General features: G+C 43.3%; 1 protein-coding gene and 1 long non-coding RNA gene across 2 annotated transcripts in view; one reads left to right on the forward strand and one right to left on the reverse strand.

Annotated features, from left to right (window-relative positions):
• Positions 1–1,131, reverse strand: part of LOC138989401 (uncharacterized) — a 36,063-nt gene extending 34,932 nt beyond the window's left edge. The window contains exon 1 of the long non-coding RNA XR_011465664.1: positions 472–1,131. This is a non-coding gene — a long non-coding RNA (uncharacterized lncRNA). The remainder of the gene's footprint in view (positions 1–471) is intronic.
• Positions 1,132–1,255: 124 nt separating this feature from the next.
• RAB8B (RAB8B, member RAS oncogene family) overlaps positions 1,256–22,072 on the forward strand; it is a 66,681-nt gene continuing 45,864 nt past the window's right edge. The window contains exon 1 of the mRNA XM_005894522.3: positions 1,256–1,456. Coding sequence (XP_005894584.1) covers positions 1,333–1,456 — 124 coding nt within the window. The 5' untranslated portion in view covers positions 1,256–1,332. The remainder of the gene's footprint in view (positions 1,457–22,072) is intronic.

Below are 22,072 nucleotides of genomic sequence, written 5' to 3' on the forward strand. Positions count from 1 at the left end.
AAGATAAAAGAGATGAGAGACAGAGACACCCCTAGTGGATACAGCTTTTGGTCCCAGACCTCCTTAGCTATTCACTTGCCCTTGTGATTTACCTGAGTCGTTAAATCCCCTTCACTGGCTGGGGCTCTGCCCCTAGCTACCGAAAGAGGCCTTAACAATACATCCATGAAACAATTAAATAATAGTCTAAGACAATAAATGACGGATTGGGTATAACAGAATGTTCCTTCTCCCCTATTTGTTATCCATTAAAATGAGAGCCTACAAAGGGCTGAAGAAGGTAACCATCAATACTAACATTGCCACATTGCCTTAAGGATTTCAAAGTAGGTTCACATTCAGTATCTCACTTAATTTTCCTACAATCCTATGAGACACTTGTTTTATACCCATTTTACAGATGAGAAAACTGAGGTGCAGAAAGCCTATGTGCTGTTAAGCAGCTGAGCCAAGACAAAATCCAAATCTTACCCTCCAGATTCCCACCGTCAGTTTCTGCCTCGAATGAATGCTTGCAGTTTTATCAGGCACATGCCTGACGTACAAGCCTCACAGATTTCAATTCCCAGATTCTTTTTGTCCATCCTCCTGCAGGAAGAGGGGAGCGGTCTGCACAGTAGATCCTTTAAAATACCCACTGTATTTAGCTCTGCTCTGGAGGTTTGAAGAAGGGAATAGGAGTGGATTCAAGTGAGAAAGGCAGTCATTCTTTTTGAGCTCGGTAATTGAGGGGTTGAGGGAGGGGAGGGGGCTTAGACGTAGTGCTGGACAGGAACTGGAGGAGAAGCAAGATAAGGCACTCTGCAAATAATCCACAGGCAGCGCCACGGCAGCATGAAGGAACGAAAGCATCTCAGCTCCGGGGCGCGGTGGAAGAGATGCGGGAACTGCGGACTCAGCCTTCAAGGTCCTGCATTTGAAAGGCGTCCGCACACAAAGAAACGATGAAATTAAGTTCCGGTGGCGCAACACGCAGAGTTGGAAGCCCGGCCTCCCAGCTAGCTCTAGAGGAAACGCCTAATGCCGGGTCACCCAGCTTAGAGAGGATCCTCTTTTATCCTCTGGGGCCGCGGGGACAGCCCGCCCAAGGCACGCCCGAAGCGCCTCACAAGAACTACAAGTCCCATAAAACACTGGGACGCCGGCTGTGATTACGAAACCCCCGTGGATTGGCCACGCGGGGCGGGGCGCGCAGGCCTTCTCCGGGGAAGGGGGCGGGGGAAGGGGCGGGGCGAGCGGCGGCTCGGCGGGCACGCCCCCTCGCCCGCGGCCCCCTCCCCGCCTCTCTCAGCCGCTCTTCTGGCTCCCGGGTCAGAGGGCCGGAGCGAGAAGATGGCGAAGACGTATGATTATCTGTTTAAGCTGCTGCTGATCGGCGACTCTGGGGTGGGCAAGACCTGCCTGCTATTTCGCTTTTCCGAAGACGCCTTCAACACCACCTTCATCTCCACCATCGGTGAGGGAGGGGCTGCGGCCGCGGACTGGGAGTGAGAAATGGGGGGCGGGTGCGAGGGGGCCGGGAGAGAGCGGTGGGAGGACTTGGGAGCCTCAGTGAGGGGACCCCGAGGACAGCTGGGCGGCGAGGGCAGTGGGAGAGGGTGAAGGCGTGAGAGAGAGAGGCGATGAGGACGTGGGGCTGAGAGGGTTGAAAGGAGGAACTTGGGGGCAAAGGAAGAGGAGGAGGAACCAGAAGAACAAGGACTAGGGGTATTGGGGGAAATGAGAGGGTTGGGGGTGTGACAGGGAGGGGATCTTAGAGAGACAGAGTGGGGGGACACAGGAAAGCTCATAGAGAAAGAGAAGGGGATAGTGAGTGTGAAATGGATTAAAAGAGGAAGGAAATGGAAGGGGGAAACGAAGGGTTGGGGGAGTGGGAATGGAAGGTCCGGGGAGTAAAGGGACCGAGGACCCAAGGGACAAGGTAGAGGAGAACCCAGGAATCCGAAAGGAATTCGGAGGAAAGAGTGATTGAGAGTTGAGGGATGAGAGGGACACTGGCTGCAAGAAGTCTGGTCAGAGATACTATGAGGAAATCGTAGGAAAAGGTAGATGAGTTAAGGGGACTCAAGAACGAAATGAGGATACTCGGAAAAAGTAAAGGAGAGCTGGGTGTGAAATAGAAAGGAAAAGCAAAATATACAGTAAAGAGGTGGGGCATAGAAGAGAGAAGATGGTAAAGGGAGAGAAATAGAAAGTAGAACTTTCTCTAGTTACTGGGAGTACTGGTTACCATTTCTCTTTCTTTACTCCCTCTGGATCAAGTGCAGGAGAAAGAGCAAAAAGTGACTAATGAGATACTGTCTATGGACCATTAAATTGTTCTGGGAGTGTTAATGGGCGTTGGGAGGGTTGGTGACTTTTGGAATGATATGATCAGGAAAATATGGTTTACTATCTCCTGCAAAGCAGCACATCTCAATTTTTAAAATTCTTACCCTTGAAGGTTTAGTAAGTCTCAGCTGGGAAATTGATCTTACATTCTACCTGCCTTTCTGTGTATTTTCCTTTTGGTTTTATTACTTGCTAAAAGAATCAGAACATGCAGTGTACCCCCCAGTTACTTTCAATTGATTCTGATTTTTCTGGTCTTGGTTGGGAGCTGTCCTTCCTAGTTTTGGAGGACTCTGTTCAGGTAACAAGATCTCAGACTTAACCTAAACTGAAGAAGAGCAAATCAGAGCTGGTTTTAAGCTGCCTGTACAAGTGACCTTAACATCAGAGCTGGAGTTAATTAAGCACCTTAAGAATCTTAGCTGTTGGTTGTCTGGGTGATGTTGTGACTTCTCACCTAAGCATCTTTCAAATGGTTCTTATAGCATATTTCACCATGAATTGCTGGGATTATTAGGGGGCTAGTGCTATGGTAATGAGTTATGTTTTAAGGATAATTTATCATTTATAAAAGAAGAGTATTGGGGTATAGAGCACTGTTCGGTGAAGCACTGGGAAAAGCTATGGTTTGTTTGTTCTGGCATCTTTCATATGGATTGAATGGTCTGAAACCTCCTGGGTGTTAATGATGTCTGGGCTTAGGGAAGTTTGAGTTGCAAGTTCTTGGCAGTCATTCGTGAGTGGGACTTTTTCTTTTCTGAGGAAGCAGATTTTAAATGTCATGTCTCAAGTATGTTCTTAAGAGATTTGATGGGAGCTGTTGTAGCCACCAAAAGGTGTTAATTTTTGATGCTGGTACTCATGTCAAAACCCCAAATCACCGTTTTTCATTGTTGAGTGCACACTGAAGTCCAGAAGGTAAAGGACAGTCTCTAACAAGTCAAGCGGGTCGCCTTTTGTCCATTCTATGAGTGAACCTCCCAGAAGCATTCTCCTGCATCGAAAGTGACTAAATCTCACTGAGGCTGTTTCTGTTAAGCTCCTTAAATGACTTTTGCTTGTTTGTAACAGTTTTGTTAGTTTCCTCTTTTTTTAGTCTTAATTTTTGTCCTACTTTTTCTGTGAGAGTGTCTGCTTCCTTTTACAATAGTAGCTTTGAAAAATTACTTTTTATTCTGAGGGAGTACAATCTTTCTTGTGTGAATTTTTTTTTTTTAAATGATTGAAATTCTGTTTTGTGGAGGGTTGCAGGAAAGTGAGCATCCTGAAAAAGTTTAGACCTGGAGGGAAGCATTAAAGGGGGGGTGAATCTCATGTATGATGTTGGCCTTTGCATTTTCTATGGAGTAGACGTGGTAAAAAGAGGCTCTGAGCTGTGTCTTCAGTTGACATGGAGGAGGGGAAATCCCATGCCTCTTTTTTAGCCCCAAGAGCTCTGACAGGAAGTGGTAGCCAAGAGGCTTCAAACAGCACAAAAAATACGTTACCTGCAACCTAATGCTTTGGAGTTGAAGTTAAGTTAGGAAAATAAGGTGAATGTTAACATCATTCTAGTGAAATGTTCCACACACATTGACCACAAACATAGGCTTGAAGTGTCTGCATCTCTAGCAGAAATATCCATGCCCCCAACCTTCACCCCCGTTTCCAGGTGGTCTGAAGTTGCTGAAGGAAGCGTTGGTGGTCCACCTCCTCCCAGTCACAATTATTTCTTGAGGCATCTCAGCATGGAAGTTTCCAGGGCTTCTCTGACTGGGTTTGGAAAGATTTGCCACATGATTGCTGACAAAATTTGATAAGGTCTACGTCACAGTAAAAATCTATTTCTTAATACCTGGGGTTTGTGTGTGTGTGTTGTGTGTTTCAGGAGTTATATATATAAATATCTCTTTCTTCCCATGGAGTTACATTTACTGTCTTAATTTTGCTTTATTAAAATTTAGGTAGTTTTAGAAAAGGACATCTGCCACCTCTCGACCCTGTTTTGGTAGGGATTCTGCCTTCATGAAAGGAAGGAGACAGTCATTTTCATTACAGATATAGTTGTCTCACAGATAGTTTCTTCTTTCATGTATGTAAGGTTCTGGTATCTTCTCTGATATCCTGGCTCTCCTCATTTCCTTTCTGCTCTTGAGGGTGGTGGAGGGTATACTTCTTTCAACTGACTTGCTGGGAGTCTTCACGTATCAGTCAGATAACTATTAACTATTGAGTAGAGATGTTTTATCCATTTGAAGTTGTAGGTTCAGTGCCTAGAACCAACAACCAACTCTCATTCAATTCAGATGTTTAAGAACTGAAAAAGCAATTTTGATTGGCTTCTCAAGCCCCTTACATAATCATTGTTGTTGTTCAGTCTCTAAGTCATGTCGGACCCTTTGTGACCCCATGGATTGCATAATCATTATCAGTGGTTAATTAAATGTATGTAAAATGTATCATGAAGACAACTAAGAAACAGTAATGCAATCTCTCTGAATTATATTTCCTATGGGATGTGGATACATGTTAATATTGATACGAAGGCAGAGGGACATCTTGGAATGGCCTGTACTGAACCTGGTGCCGGGAGAACAGAGAAGACCCAACTCTGTCTTCTAACAGGACAGTCTCAGCTTCTTCCCTTTACTGTCTCTCCCCTGCCCAGCCCCCCTCTTCCTGTTAGGGTATTTCCTGAGTGGTTATATTATTTAGTATAGTCATAGTTGAACAGCATAAAGAGCCTTAGAAATTATCTACATGATGTCTGTGCCCCAGTTTTATAAATAAGAAAACCAAGCTTAGGTTGATGCTGTCAAGATCATGCAGCTGATCAGATGCTTGTAGAAGCATCTCTAGTGAAACCTCAAACCCAAGTCTGGATTGCTTCTCATAGTTGAGCTGCTGCTGTTTCTGATCAGCATGATCACCGCTGTAAATTCAAATTACCATCTTTTCCAGGGAGGAATTCAATTTTGCACATTTGCTTATATGTGAGGAAAGTTAAAGTGTTACCATTTGGATCAGTTGTATCTCTTCAGGGAAACAGTAAATGCTAATACAACAACTCAGAGTCCTGTAGAAGTTTATATGGGCTAACTCAGCATGTTTTAACTGTCCTTTGCCCTTTTTTTCTATGTCTGTTGTTTCAGGTTAGGGAATCAAAGTGCATCCTGCCATTAAAATTCCTTCCATGTGCAAAGTAACTAATGACATTGACATTGTATTAATAGTGTGCTGGTAATTGGAGCCTAGTCCCATCAGAGCACTTTTAGACAATTTATTCCCTGGCATTTTTTTCTTGGATACACTTTCTCTATGTTTAGGAGTTGGTGGCCTATGGCCCACAGGCCAAATGTAGCCTCCTGCCTGTTTTTGTGCAGTCCACAAGCAAAGAATGGTTTTCACATTTTTAAAGGGTTATTAAAAACTAACACAAAACAAGAAATATGAAGCAGACACCATATGTGTCCCACAAAGCTTAAAAATATTTACTAACTGTTCTTTCACAGAGAGTTTGCTGACCCCACGTTACAATTAAATACTGTTTTCAGTTGGTAGCAATTCAAAACTTTTATCAAGACTTATTGACCGAAAAACAAACTTTGTCATATTTACATTTTTATCCAAGATGATATCAGCATTTGGCTGAGCATAATCCAGATATGTAGTACAAGTTGATTTGATTTTCATCATTGTTTTGTTTGATTTCAGCCTCTCAAACAGAAATATGCAAGGGCCAGGCAACTTCAGGGCTTCCCTGGTGGCTCAGACAGTAAAGAATCTGCCTACAGTGTAGGAGATGTGGGTTTGACCCCTGGGTTGGGAAGATCCTCTGGAGAAGGGAATGGCCTCAGTCCAGTATTCTTGCCTGAAGAATTCCATGGACAGAGGAAGAAGCCTGGCAGGCTTGCAGTCCATGGGATTGCAAAGAGTCAGACACAACTGAGCGAGGAACACTTTCAGGCAACTTCAAGTTGAACATTTTGTCCGTAAAACCTTAGTTTAATGCCATTGTGTTCTTTCAGAGTGTCAGTAGACTTCCCACCTAAGTGACAGCTTTGAAAATAACACTGTTTCAAGAGTGTAATACCTGAGATTGAAGGGTTAAACTCGTCTCCTCCGTTAGTGTTCTACTGATTGCAAAAAGCCATTCAACAAATTAAGGTAGGAAACTGAGTCTTGGAGACAGACCTGGACATGTCTTAAGAATACGTGTGCTTTAACAAAGAGCTTCGCCAGCTGTTCTGCATGGCAGCAAACCAGGGAGGAGGTTCTCTTGGCAACAGCACCAAAACTGTTTGGATCCTCTGAGAAATGCTGGAGGGAAATAGGTTTGGATATTGCCTAAGTGGAAAATGTCTGGTCTTTGAAGACAGGGAAAAATTTAGCAGTTGATGTTTTAATGGAAGCTCATCACTGAATCTGAGAAAAAAATATGGAACCAGAATTGGGAGACCTGGGAGCTGCTGACACGGCCTGAGGCTGACTGGCTCTAGGTCAGGTCTGCCTGCCTGTACACAGGACTGTTCTGGAGATGAGCTCTTGTGTGTGTTAGAATCGCTACATGGGAAAGATGTGCAGAAAAGGGTTTTCACAGTGGCATGAGAAGAGGGTGGGAGTAGGGAATGGGGAACTAGCTGTTAGATGGTAGTGTAGCTATATAATATAGTATGCTATGCTATGCTCCATAGCTTAATATGGAGCTACTGAGATGTAAGTAGCCAGTGAAGTGGCGTGGTCGGTGTTTGGTGTTAGGAAGATTGCACGGTGAATTAAGAGCAATAGGTCTGGAGTCAAATTGGGGTTCATGTCGTGACATCTGCTATTCCTACTTGTCTTACCTTTAGTGAGTTGGTGGTCCTTCTTGGGCCTTAGTTCCTTTATCTGTACTAGAGTATATTACTACTATGCCAACTTTTCACGGGTGTTCTGTGTTCCCTAGGGCAAGAATCAAATCTTACTCACTTTTTAAGTCTCTAAGGCCTCTATTAAATGACTGATCAATTGGATGAATGAATGGCTGGATGGATGAATTATAAAGCACTGTGAGCCATACAGCATTGCTTGAATTTTAGTCATTATCTTTCATAGTATTCTAGATAATTAGATGATGTCAGAGATGAGATTAAAAGTGCTTAATTTGAATTCCTAACACTATTTCTCCCTCTATCAAATGCTGTCTTTCTATAATCAGTTTTAAAGGGATATTTTAGACTCTGAAAGATATATCACTTGTCTTTCAGTCTCCATAATAAGCTGTTTTAACACCCTGCTTCCAACCCCCCACTAACATAAATACCAAATAGAAAATGAGTGAAATCACTGGGTTTGCTTTAGAAGAGCCATTTCAGCTTTGTCTTTGCCCATTAGCTGCAAACAATGCAACAGATGCCTGTTAACAGTTTCATGCCCAGTTTTAATTAGCAGATGGAGCTGTGTTTGTGTTTGTGTTCTGCCCAGCACTGGTTTGAGTGACAGCATAGTGAGTGGATTGGAACTGGGTTGGGCCTTTGGGTTGAATAAAGCCAAATGCTATTTTGAAAAAGATGAATATAAACATTTATTACATAGAACTGCTTGTGTATCTCAGTGGAACAGCTTCATGTCTAGAGGAAAACTAATGTTTGCAGTTATGTTTTCTGCTCTTACTATCCTTTAGTAATTATGTAATATGGAAAAATACCTTTTTTTGGCTTAAATGAAGGGTTTTGGGGAGTCTTGAAACTGTCACCAAGTGGCTTTCTCTGAAGATTGGTTTCAGTATTTCGGTATAGTAGGTTGAGGACTATGCAGAGCTGGGGTGAAATGGGCTTCAGCCTGAATGCCAGTGCTGAGTTGGTAGCTGCCTCCTGGCATGCTGTGTTGTATAGAGTTTTCAGGTCCTGTCTGAGCTCAGCAAGACCGAAGACTGTGACAAATTCCTGATGTGAGTCGTGGGCAGGGGATGGAGAGTGTGGGTGGCAACTTCCTACACATTTGCTGTCTGTTTCTGCCCCTCCCCACCTCCGCCACCGTGTTATAAAAGAAGCAGTCCATTGATAGTTTTGCTCTGCAATGTATATTGATAGAAGATGTCCCTGGGCACAGCCTGGCAAACTGTATCCTTGGAACTGATGAGTGTTTTCAGTTTTGTTTTGTTTTTTTTCTGGAGTGAATAGGTAGTATTTGCTTTCCAATGTGTCGTGGCTAAATTTCAGTATTAAAATATTATCTGTCAGTGATTGCGGGATATATTGTGTCTGGAGATGTGTCCTTTTCCTTTGTTCACTTTTAAATTTTGGATTATTTTTATTTTGCATTGAATTATAAAGAACCTTAAAGGAAATAGGTGCCTGATTGTCTTCAGAGGAAGAAATGTCTGCGCTATTTTTTTTAAGTTACTTAGTTACTCAGGACTTCCTTAGCGAAGCACATAAAGTAATGGCGACAACTCAGAAACAGTTCTTACAGCAGCCCTGTGCCCTGACTGTGACAAAGTATTTTCTTGCTGTCTTAAGCTGTAGCATTCAGCATCAGTTTAATTACGCACTCTGGTGTTTCCCTGTTGCTCAACCTTTGGACATTTTCCACAGAGCTCTCATCTTCCTGGGCCCAGAATTTTAATTCTTGGCTCCCGGGAGGAAGTGTGAAAGCTCTGCACGTCCCCATGCTCGTCAGATTAGGCTTACTGTCACCACGACAGGCTGGGTGACAGTGCTGCTTGCAGTCCCCTGACGGCATTGCAGGACTTCAGAGCACTTGCAGAAGCTCAGTAGGGTATGGAATTCCACCTCATCATGATAAAAACCAACTACAAAGTCTTAACCAATATGTAGCGTTTCACAGCTTTCTGCTGGCAAAGTTGGGAGTGGCATGATTTCCCCACCTCACATTGCAGTTTTGCATATTTGGGGTAGAACTTGGCTAGTTATTTTAATAACTCATAGATACTTTCCTGATGTATAAAATAGGACAGTCTCTAGCATACATGATCAAGTTTTGCCATGAAATATCGGGTGATCTACTTAAAAGTTGAATTATAGGAGTTCATTTCTGGGGGACTTCCATGGTGTCCAGTGGCTACGACTTTGCTGTCCCAGTGCAGGGGGCCAGGGTTGAATCCCTGGTCAGGGAACTAGGTCTCACAGGCTGCAGCTACGGGTTCACATGCCCCAGCTGCAGATACGGCATCTGCAACTAACAAAACACGCAGTGCAGCGAAACAAATAAATAAACATTTTTAAAAAAACGTTTATTTCTGGGAATTCCCTGGTTGTCCAGTGGTTAGGACTCCGTACTTCCACTGCAGGGGGCACAGGTTTGATCCCTGATTGGGGAACTATTAATAAGATCCCGGCACCCCAAAAAAGTTCATTTCTTGTAACCCTATGCAATATTTTCTTAGCTGGAATAGGTATTGCAAAATATTCTAATCTCATACAAAAAATCCATTACGAAAGAAAAGTGTATACATTGTGAGATGTCAGTGACTGACCGTACTGTAATTTGTTTGTTGCTTATGAATTTGGATGGGTTAGCTGTTTATGGTTTTCAACAAGGAATTTTTTATCGTAAGGTCTCTGAATAACATCTTGAGATGGCGTGGAAAACAGTTCTTTATTGAGAGTTAACTATTCCATTTTTGAAATGATTCAGACCACTTTCTCATTTCACTCTCCATTGACACATCAACCCTATCAGGATTTGGGGCGAGGGGTCTGAATAGGGGAGAGAAGGATGAAAACAGCATTCTACCCTCCTCCTGTATCAGTTTCTTTGGCTACTTGTTCAGCCTCTTTTGCTTTTGTAAATTGGAGTAAATTGTTGGCTGAGAAGTGAGAAACTTCTGCCTAAAATATGGTGACTTTTGACTGCATTACTTTCTTACAGTGTTTAAAACTAAATAATAAAAAAATCATGATTTCCCCACTTCACATTGCAATTTTGTATATTTGGGGAGAGAACTTGGCAGTAGTTATTTTAATAATTCATAGATACTTTCCTGATATATACAGTAGAAGGACAGTTTCTAACATACATGAAATATAAGGTGTTCTACTTAAAAGTTGCATTATAAGAGTTCATTTCTGGGGGACTTCCCTGGTGGTCCAGTGGCTACGACTGCTCTCCCAGTGCAGGGGGCCAGGGTTCAATCCCTGGTCAGGGAACTAGGTGCTTGTTTCAGTCATAACCTGTGATGAACAGATGAAGACTTTGTCCACAAGCAAAATCATTTGAGTAAGTACATTTCCTTTGTCTACTTACTATTGTTTTGAAAACTTCCAGTCTTATAGAAGCATGAAAAAGTAATGAAACAAGTGAAATAATTTCTTTTACATCCACAAAATTCCATAACAATGAAATGTAAAAACATATATATATATATATATAAATTCAGAGGTGTGTCTCTGTCTTAGCCCTTCAGCCTTCAATTTGGATAAACACCATTGTATTTTATTTTATGTTGGGATCTCATTAATATGATTTACCACATATACAGTGCTCTGAAAAACAATGGTGCATGTTTCCAGTCAGTGGTGGTACAGGTCCTTCCTAAGGACATTAGCCTGGGTCTGTTTTCTCATTGTGAAAGGAAAGTTCAGGCTTCAGGGGTCTTGAGAATCTCTCTGGCTGCAGTGTTCTGTGAGTCTATGAAATCAGGTAGTATCTGTAAAGAAAAAAGAATTTGTCCTTAGTTAATGATTGTGGGGAAGTTGGGTCAGGAAGATCCCCTGGAGAAGGAAATGGCAACCCACTCCAGTATTCTTGCCTAGAAAATTCCATGGATGGAGGAGCCTGGTGGGCTACAGTCCATGGGGCCGCAAAGAGTTGGACACGACTGAGCGACTTCACTTTCTTTCTTTTCTTTTTGCAGGTGGACACTAGTGAGGTTTTGTTGTGTTTTTTTTGCCTTTGTGTTTATTTGTGAAAAGGAGAAGCTGGGGTTGGGAACTGTAGTGATTTATTAGTAGGCTACTAATGTCAGATACCAAGTCATTTTCACGAATTTTACTCGTTCAGTGAGCAGCTTTTTTCAGTCCACAAAATATTGAGAAGAGAAAGAATAGCAAGTGTCCAGGCAGTTTGAACTCAGTGATGAAAAGGGCTTCAAAGGGGTTAATGTAAGATGTCAGCAAAGAGTAGAGGAGAGGGAGAGGAGGGCATCTAGGAGAGAATAATGTGGAGGTTAAGATCAGAACCTCAGGAGGCCTTAGTTGGGTCGAATTTGGAGTGTCAGGAGGAGGGGCTCTCACCTGCAGATGTCGGGGAGACAACCCCTGAAGGAGCTCCTCCTCAATAGATGGGCATGTGGCACGGGTCAACTTGAAGGGTAATCAGAGGGCAGGTTGTGAAGGGACTTTAAACCTGTTCAGGAGTCTGGACTTTATCCTGAGAGCAGTGGGGAGTCATTGGGGATTTTCTACAGGGAGACCAGTGAGGAGATAAGCAAACATCCTTGGTTGCCCCGTCCTTCCTTTGGCCCTTTACCATTTACAGAGCACTTTAACTAACAACCCTGTTTAAACTCCTCAGTAATCATGTCCATGGACAGAGATTGTCTTCATGTTCTAGACGAGGAAGGTAAGGTTCTGACAGAGTGATAGACTCTTGATCCATCAACTAAGTAGGTAGAGGAGCCAAGACTTGAGCCTTGAACTCAGTTCTGAACCACAGTCTGTCCACAACAACCTGCTCCTCTCAGGATGGGTCCTGAAATTTTCCATGGGACTCAGTGCTCTGTCCGGAGAAGGCAATGGCACCCCACTCCAGTACTCTTGACTGGAAAATCCCATGGATGGAGGAGCCTGGTGGTCTGCAGTCCATGGGGTCGCTAAGAGTTGGACACGACTGAGCGACTTCACTTTCACTTTTCACTTTCATGCATTGGAGAAGGAAATGGCAACCCACTCCAGTGTTCTTGCCTTGAGAATCCCAGGGACCGGGGAGCCTGGTGGGCTGCCGTCCATGGGGTCGCACAGAGTCGGACACAACTGAATCGACTTAGCAGCAGCAATGCTCTGTCACTTAGCCTGTAGTAGCGGTCACTTCCACTGGTCTGTAAGAACTTTGTAAACTGACCAGCAAACCCTTGAGAAGTGTGTTGAGTAGAGGGATGAAATCAGCCTCTCCCTGGACGAGGCCCAGTAACAGCTAATGCAAACACGCATCGTGTTGCTTGCTGGCTGTGGAAGGTCAGCAGACTCTGGTTTCAGATTGTCTCCTGGCTTCCCCACCCAGTCCCATAGGAAGCAATCAAATACATACACAGCAGAACCAGGGCAGGAGGAGACAGAGTTTAATTATGAATCCAAGTCTTTTGTGGAAAGGAAGCTAATTATATTGAAATCTCAGCATTGCTTCTCCACATGGGGCCAATGGTTTGTTATACTTGTACGTTTGTTGTTGGTCTCAGCTAGACTGTAGAGTGCTAGGAACTGCTGCTTTAATTGTGAGCTTCCTTCCTTTGACAAATTAAATTTAAACTTTACGTTAGCCTCTCCTTTCCTTTTTTTTCCAGAGTGAAATTGGCTCTGCTCTGGGTTTTGTTTGTAAAGCTGTGTTTGGCAGTTTTCCTCAGATTCACAGTGACATTGTAGACCAGTCTAACACCTGATTTGTTTGCTGACTCTGGGTCTCTAGAACGCTGTTGTTGAGCCAGAAAGCGGAAAGGTCCAAGCAGCAAAGCTAGTTATACAAAGTCCATTTGCTAAAATGCTGAACTTGCCTCATTGGGGAGGGAGCCCCTGGATCCAAACTTAGCATTTGCATTCTTGCTTTAAAGCAGGGCTGGGGGCCTCCTAGAGGTGGGCCATCAGCATCTGAGAGGAAGAAGTGGCAACGTGGCAGTGGCATTCTTTATGTGACTTGGGGCAAGTCAGCAGCCAGCCTCCCAGGCTTCCTTTTTTCTCCATAAGCAAACAGGGAATGTTGTGCTAGATTCACTCTATAGTCCCTTCCAAAACTCTGATCCTAAGTGGTGACGACGGGTTCACTCACCACTTTTATTCACAAAATGGTAAAAACAGATGTGAAAACTGAAGATGACATTGTACAGGTAAAAAAGAACTTGGACTTTCGAGACAGAGACTCATATTCAAATCCAGACTCTGCTAATTCCTGTTGAGAGCTTTGAGTGAATTATTTAACCATTTTCCTTATTGATAAAGGAAGAGTACTGCAAGAATTTTGTTTTATTTCGAGAACGAAATGCATTGTTGTGTGCATAATACCTTTGGCACGTGGGAGACAGAAAGGCATGTGTGTGTGACTGTGTGGGTGAACTCAGTCTGAGTTCATTGAAGGTAGGTCCACACAGCTCTGAGAACCTTGGCGATCCATGGGGGTTTCAATGTTACAACACTTGCTTTTAATTAATAAGAGCTAATATTTACTTGGCCACCTCATGCGAAGAGTTGACTCATTGGAAAAGACCCTGATGCTGGGAGGGATTGGGGGCAGGAGGAGAGGGGGACGACAGAGGATGACAAGATGGCTGGATGGCATCACTGACTCGATGGACATGAGTTTGAGTGAACTCTGAGAGTTGGTGATGGACAGGGAGGTCTGGCGTGCTGTGATTCATGGGGTCACAAAGAGTCGGACACAACTGAGCGACTGAACTGAATTGCATATTTACTGAGTGTTTACTATATATCAGGTACAGTTTTAAGCATTTTACATGAATTAACATTTTTCATGGGTTGACCCATTTAATTCTCATAACAGCCTCTCAGGTACATTGTTATTATTTCCGTTTTTCCAAATGAGATCATCGAGGCACAGATGTTAAAGAACATCTCAGGGTCACAGAACTCATAAGTGGTAGAACCAACTTGGATTTGAATCCAGGCCGTTTGGCTCCAGAGTCTGTGGTTTTAAGCCCTAAGCCTTTCTGCCCCATCGGTGACTCAGAAATATTAAAAAAGAAAAAGATTAGCTACCCCTGGTGGCTCAGATAGTAAAGAATCTGCCTGCAATGTGGGAGACCCAGGTTCGATCCCTCGGTTGGGAAGATCTCCTGGAGAAGGAAATGGCAACCCATTCCAATATTCTTGCCTGGAGAATCCCCATGGACAGAGGAGCCTGGCAGGCTACAGTCTTGGGGTTGCAAGAGTTGGACACAGCTGAGCGAGTAACACACACAAGGAGTTGATGTGATGCACGATGCGTTGCGGGGCAGCTCCTTACCAGCTGGGTGACATCATTACATCCTTTAAACCACCTTGGTCCCTGTCTCTTCTGCAGAGAACTATCCTGGAATGGTTTAATGGAGTGTACTGGAGGGAAGCATTTAACACAGGGCTACACATGCAGCCAGGCTTAGTAAATGGTGAGGGTTTGGTTTTTCCCTGGTAACTTAAGAAGCACCTGTTAGAATAAGTTACATAAAAAATATGAATGGGAACATTTTGGTTACTTAATGGGATGTGCTTTAAAGTTTAGGACTGTATGCGTTTAACTAAGCTAAAACGGGAACCGTTTCTTTAAACTCATTCCCAAAGTGAAGGTCCTTATGCCTCAGCTGGCATAAGGAGGTGTCCAAGACAGCCCTTGGCCTTGGCTGTAGGATGTTAATGTGATGATATAAAGGGCAAGTTCTTCAGAGCCTTCTAGCTGCTGCAAACTCTCAGGCATATTGAATTCTTCCTTCTGGTGAAAATATAAATAAAATCACTGTTGAATGCCCTGTCTAGGAGGGACAGATGTTTCAATTTAAATATTTGAGCTCAGTGTCCTCTGTTAGGGCCCTGAATTTTAAATGCAGTGAGTTTCTGAGTGAGGTTCTGAATTTTAACGAATTTGTTTGCATACATGAATTTGAACAATATATTAATCTTGAAACACCATAGCTGATTTTAATGGAGTAAATTACCCAACTCGAAAGTTAGTTACTAGGTTTTTCTTTACCTAATAATCAAAAGTCATTAATCATATTTTCACAGTATCGATACATGCTAGTAGTTTCTTTTTAATCATTAAACTATCTCTCCAAGAGGATTAGGGAAATAAATGTGTCAGGGTGAGTGTATAGCATGATCTTCCTCCCTTTTAACCCGTTTCCTCCCACATACTAAATGATTACTTGTACATGGTAGGAATAAAGCCAAAATTGGGTTTGGCTTTGTACAGTGCTTACTTAAACCAAGAAGGTGAGGTGAGATGCTCTCCTCTAGTTTAAAAGTATTTTTAAGCATTTATATATATGTGTGTGTATGCACACATGCACACATATACAAAGATGGTACAGGAGGTGACAGAGACCAGGTCACAAGGAGCCTCGAGGGCTGAGGTTAGGAGGAGAGCATTTTTTCTGACTGCAGTTGAAAGTACGTATGCAGGACCACGTGCAGGGAAATGATACACATAATTGATCAGTTTTAAAGCGGCAGTGGTTTTAAGATGAGTTCTGTCTTGGGGTTTGATGGCACTGAAAACCACGCCGTGGAGCTTTCTGGTCCAGTCCATTCCCTAAAATCATGTTGTGTCCAGAAAAGTGTAATGTTAAAAACGTTCAGTTAGCCAGTCTTGCCTCCTGATGAAGCATAAAAATTGTGAGGGTTGGCTCAGCTAATGTTCTGAGCACTCAAATGTGCCAAAATTGTGAGCATGCAGAAGCTTTCAGGACATCCCACCTGATGGTGACCTTCTGGAAGACAGGAACCATGGCTTGCCTCTTCAGAGCTCATTTGTTTGATGTTCAGGCATGCGGTATCTGTGGGATAAATGAACTAACACCATATATTTCCTTCTGAGGAATGGATTTGAGCCTCTTGTAATAGTGAGATCTCATCCATTAGCACATACATAATCTTCAAAGGATATGTAATTATCACCTGTTACTGCTTATGGTCTTTCTCTAGATATGAGAGTGATAAAATCAGTCTGTTTCTCTTTTGCCTAGAGTATTTGCCTATCGTAATAAATGCCTGCTGATTTCACTTATGCCCACTTGTAAATGCACAGTTTCTGGTGTGTGGAAGGCCCTGCTTAAGTGTTTGTAGCCTGAATGTACAGTTGGTGGCCATTGGCACTCTCCAGCTGTTCATGTCTCACTCAGATCGCAGCCAGTGTCTCCTCTTTCCCCGTATTTTTCCAGCAAAGACCCTATGACTAACAAGAACTTTGCCAACATCCTTTCTTGCCAGAAATTTCCAGATAGTTTCATCTTCCCTTGTTTCCTTTTCCCTTCTCTTCAAGGAGCCGGTGTTGACCTCTTGGTTGACCCTCTTTCTTTTCTTTTCTTTTTTTTCTTTTGGCCACACTGCACAGCATGCGGGATCTTAGTTTCCCATCCAGTGATTTAACTGTGCCCTGTGCACTGGAAGCGCAGTCTTAACCCTTAACCACCAGGGAGGTCCCTGGTTGATGTTTTTGATGGAATACCTTTCCACTCTGCTGGAGCCAGGCTCTGGCAGTCATCTTCCTCTCATGTCTTCTCGCTCCTCTTTCTCTGGCTCAGCTGGCTCTTTCTGCTCTGCCATTAATCCTGTTGAAATCACCTCCATTTTGATAAAGAGATCCCTTAAATTCACTTCCTTACGTCACCTTTCTCGCTGTTTAACTTCTTGAAAGAGAAGTCTTATCGCTTGCGCTTTCCTACCATCTCCTCACTCATTAACCCTTAGAAATCCTGCCCTGCCTGCTTCAACACTGCACTCAGGGGGTCCTGTTCTCAACTGGTCAGTGGCCTTTGCCCAATCCTCATCCCCCTTGGCACTGTTTATTACTTGCTTCTTGAAGCTCTTCCTGCACCAACTTCCAGGAATTGTCTGCTCCGGTTCGTTTCCTACTGTTCTAACTGCCTTCTGGTTCCATGGGTAGTCTCATTTTGCCTTTTGATTGAAGTAATTTTCCAAGTATCTGCTCTCTATTTATTTTTTCCTCTTTCGGAAATTAGACACTCTGATGCAATTTGCAATCACCCACCTGTGTGATTACGTGAGTGCAGGTCCCAGGTCTGCTGGTCTTCGGTGTATCTCTAGGCACCTAGTATAGTGCCTGGCATATAGTGAGGTCTGCCGTCTATGGGGTCGCACAGAGTTGGACACGACTGAAGTGACTTACCAGCAGCAGCAGCAGACATCCATAAGTGATGAAGCAGGTAAGCTTGCCCCTTGTAAGCCTTCCATGTCTGACTCTCCAGTGTCCTGTCTTGTATCCCCAGCCTTTCCCAAACTCCTGCCCTTCACCCCAACATGAACTAATGTCCTCTTCATGTCTAGTACCCTTCATGAATTTTCATATATCTGTTAACACTACTGTCATATTTTTTTCATTTACCTAGGTTCAGAAATCTGGAAATCTCTTTGTTCTTTTCCTCACATCCTGTACATAATTTGTTGCTAAATCCTTTCCATTCTTCTAGTACCCTGCTTTAGGCCCTCAATGCCTCTCACCTGAACTTTGCATTCTCCTCCTGGGTAGCCTGAGCACTCAGTCTCACTTGGACAGCAACCCCCTCCACCCACTCCATTCCATCTCATACACTCTGATCAATTAACTGTGGAACATAGCTTTGATTGTACATCATGTTAATCCCTTTTCCCTCCCCTGAAAAGTCTTATCTTTCACTTTGTCTAATTGACTGTATCTTGCTCAGTCTGCCATTCCAAACCCCTACCTTGTGGCGTCACCTTTATTTCCTTCATCTCCTTTTTGGTTAGCCCACAGACTCCTATTACACAGTGGGCAATGCCTGAGTTTCCACCTGACCAGTGAGGTTACCAGCTACCCTTCCATGAGAGGGCTTCCCTGGTGGCTCAGACACTAAAGAAACTGCCTGCAGTGTGGGAGACCTAGATTCAGTCCCTGGGTTGGGAAAATTCCCCTGGAGAAAGAATGGCTACCCAATCCAGTATTCTTGTCTGGAGAATTCCATGGATGGAGGAGCCTAGTGGGCTACAGTACATGGGATTGCTGAGTTGAACATGACTGAGCGACTAGCACTTCACTTTCATGGGAAGGACTTGCATTTTTAAGTTTCTGAGATGAAGTGATTCCTGCATTTTTGGAATGAAAATGCTCCTTGTAAAATGATGGTACTAATAGATAGTCATTATTTATCTCATTATCCTTTGCAAAATTAAAAAAGAAATACAATCAGTCGAATTCTGGCTATTTTGTTTTTCCAGGGGGAAGAAAAACCTTTCTAGCCAGTGTTCTACCCAAGCAAATTTTATGGAATACAGAGTTCCTAGCTTAGTATATTCCGTATTTTAACTTCTTTCATTCTTGCCACCACTACTCTTTCATCCTTTCTCCCTGTGTCCCCTCCTGCCCCTGCCCCTGCCCGCCCCCCTCCCCTCCCCAACCCCGCCGCCGGAGATTTCACTAATTCACAAAATTCAAGAGTCTCAGAATCACTGCTCTATGAGAACAGATGGTTCCATGACACCCCTCATTCTGCCTGTTGACATTCTGCCTTTCTTTCTTGAGTCCCCTCAAATGTTACTTTCATTCTGTTGTCAGAGCCTTCTTTCTGTGCTTTCTCTTTCCTCAGTAGTACTTTATACCCTGTAGTAGTTTGGACTTCGGCATGGCATTTCCCATGTTCTTCCTGTGTTCAAGGTAGAGCCGGCTTCCTTCTCTATTTTCCCAGCTCCCCACCCCCACGAAAGCTTTCTTTGAGGCAGAAGCTTGTTTTATCTTTGTGTTCTTTGCATTTGCCAGACGTTGTATTTGGCACATATTTGGAGCTTGGAAAAATTGCCCTTGAGCTGAAATTTCAGGGTGATACTGATGAAATGATTAAGTAAAGCTCATCTTTGGAGGTAGGGAACCTCTAAAGGCACTAGTTTAGAATTTTTCTTCTGACAGTTCTGAAATTAGAATTACTAAAATATGTTAGGAATGATGATCTGTTTATCTTTTAAAGATAAAAGAATCTTAGACTGCAACCCCAGATAGCTCCGGGCCGGGGGAGGGGGTGGGTGGGTAAGGTCTGCTGTGGTTGAGGTGGTCAAAAAATTAAACATTTCATTTGGCCTTTTTTTGTGGAACTTCTTGGAACATTGATTTTGATTTCATTTGGACAAGAGGAGGCCCTGGAAAGTCTTCTTTCCCCCAGGTGATAAGGCTGCACTTTGTCTGGCTTGCCCTAGAGCTGGCAGCACCCTGTGAACATTGGCCTGATCTGGATAAGGAGGCTTTCTCTGTATCTGCGAAAAAGCTATCTTTGAACTAGATACAGGCCTGTCACTTTTATTCTTCTTTAAACAAAACAAAAAAAATTTTTTTTTAATGAACTCGGTTTTTCTTCCCACTTTGCCTGTGCCTGCCCTGTCCCACCAGATCTTCTGTTACTGAATTTGGATTATGGGAAAGCAAGCCTGGCTGGGAGATAAGACAGGTAGTTTCACTACTGGGCCTCCTAGTATACACACCCGAGGCAACCTTCTGTGCAAAGTTCCTCCCCCCACCACCCGCCACCTTTTTAGTCATGACACGTGGCATATGGGATATTAGTTCCCTGACCAAGGATTGAACCCATGCCCTCTGCAGTAGAAGCTCAATGTCTTAATCACTGGACCACCAGGAAAGTCCCCTCACTTTTGGGTTCTTGACCTCTTGTGATGGAGCAATTTTTCAACTTTTTCCACGGAAGCACTGACATCATTTTGGACTTGGGGACAATGGTGGGTTTCTCACATGGAAGACCCTGAGAGGAGAAGGAAGAGGAAGCCGCTGCCTCTTCTGTGTCTTTTCTACTGAAAAAGAGATGGAGAGGGCAGTGACTAGTGATGGCAGTGGTGGTGCCTACAGCTGTGGCTAGTTCTTGGCCTTCTTTTTCTAAACTGGAGGCTGCTTTTGTGTTATGAGTGACTGGTGGGTAAATAGAAGACAAGAAATTGAATTGTCTCTTGAAGAGAAGGAAGGCTTAACATCATAAGCAGTGTGCTAAACAGTGCTGCTTGATGTGGTTCTGATTAGCTTTGAAGAGCCAGTACTTAAACTTGTCCCAAGGAACTTCTTCATTTTTTGCTGAAAGATAACCACTGCACAGTGACCCTTTGGAGTTCTTGCAACATCAGAAGATTAAAGCAGGAATAGTTTGGGGAGGGTTCTGTACTTTGTTTGAGACGTGTGTCTTATCCGAAAAGGCCAGGATAAAAGTGAATGATCAGCTCCACCCTCATTGGCTTAAGTGTTTTACATTAAAATCTCTTTTGGCTTTTCTGGCCTAACTTTTCTGACAGGGGAACAAATGATAGAATATTGTTGCTAGATCACAAGTAGAGAAATCACTGGGATTAGGGGGAAATGCTTCACAGATGTTCCTGAAACTTCAGCCAAGTTGAGTGGATTCTTGCCCCTTTACGTGCTGGGAGCTTGGGAGATTACTGTGTATTGTGACTGCTCCACTCCAGGTTGCATTCACTCCCGGTATCTCCTGGGGACAGGATTATTTAACCCTGTCATACTTTAATGATGAGGGCCATTTGACAGGACAGAATGTGTAAGGCTTTGGAGAGATTCTTAGTTTGAAATTTTATTTATATGAAGGATCTTGATACTGTGTTTAGCAAATACTGCCTTTAAATATAGCTTGTTAAAAGTAAAAGTGAGTATGGCAGAGTTCAAAATTAACTTCCGGTTAAATCCACTTATAGCTTTGGTGAATTTTTTGCCAGGCACCCACATTTTCCTTAGTCTCACCACATAGCAACTGAGATAGCATCTCTTATATATCAGATCTGAAGATGAAATACCCTAGTTGATTGTTCCACATCATGTGGAGTCCTGTCTTCCTTGGATGGTGCATTGTGGTCCTGCCTTCTGAGTTGGCATGGAGTCATCCTTGGTGCAGGGCATGCTGAGCTAGTTCCCAGCAAAAAACAGCAACAGCTCGATACCCAGGTTGTTGCATTGGCCACCGTGTTTATTTATCATTTTTACAGATAGTTTTTAAGGGAGGGATTTCACCAGCACGTTTGCTGTTTCAGTTCATGTTCAGCTGTGACTCATTCTACTTTTAACTCCATTTTGCTTGGAAATTTTTTTGTGCTAGAAAATGTCACTTTCACCCAGGGGAGGGGAAATTCTGATTGGGGATCAGAATAGCCAAGATACTGTAGTGATAATCTGGCATCACCTTTGACTCGAGGAGAAAAATAGAGAACCCCTGACAAAGGAAAGTGTTGAAAAGGACACAATGATTCTTATAAACAGGTGGGGGAAAGGAAAGTCACCTCTGAGCTTTACTGTGGGAAGGAGGTGGGGTGTGGATCAGGGAAATTACTATAGAATTTCTATACATGGCAGGGTAAGGGCCTCTGGACTTCCCCATATGTTGCCTTATCCACCGAGACAGCTCTAGTGAATTGCCTCACGATTGGTGTATGAATAGAGAGAAAGACGCTGAAACTCTCACACTTGATCCTGAAAGGCCCATCTTCATGTATAATCAGCCACAGATGTCTGTATGTGATTATATATTCCCGTAGTGAGCAAATGATACATGTAAATGAGGACCGTGATAAAATTTTGCCTCGCTTGCTTGCACATTTTCAGAATAGAATTAAAAGCACATGTCACTGTCAGTAGTTAACTGTGAGGTTCATGTTAGGTTTTTATAAGACTTTGGCAGAAACATAAAACATGTTTTAGTGTCAAAGTCCTTCCTCTTCCCTCTTTCCCTCCCTTCCTTCCTTCTTCCCTTCCTCCCTTCCCTTTGGAAATGAAAGGAAACTCTCTAGGTTCTGACTCATCTCTTTTCAAAACTAGGGATAATTCCAACCTCAACACAGATTAAATTAATTTTCATTTCTCTAGTACCTGA

This window comes from Bos mutus, chromosome 10 (assembly GCF_027580195.1).
Source record: "Bos mutus isolate GX-2022 chromosome 10, NWIPB_WYAK_1.1, whole genome shotgun sequence".
Classification (NCBI taxonomy): Eukaryota; Metazoa; Chordata; class Mammalia; order Artiodactyla; family Bovidae; genus Bos; species Bos mutus.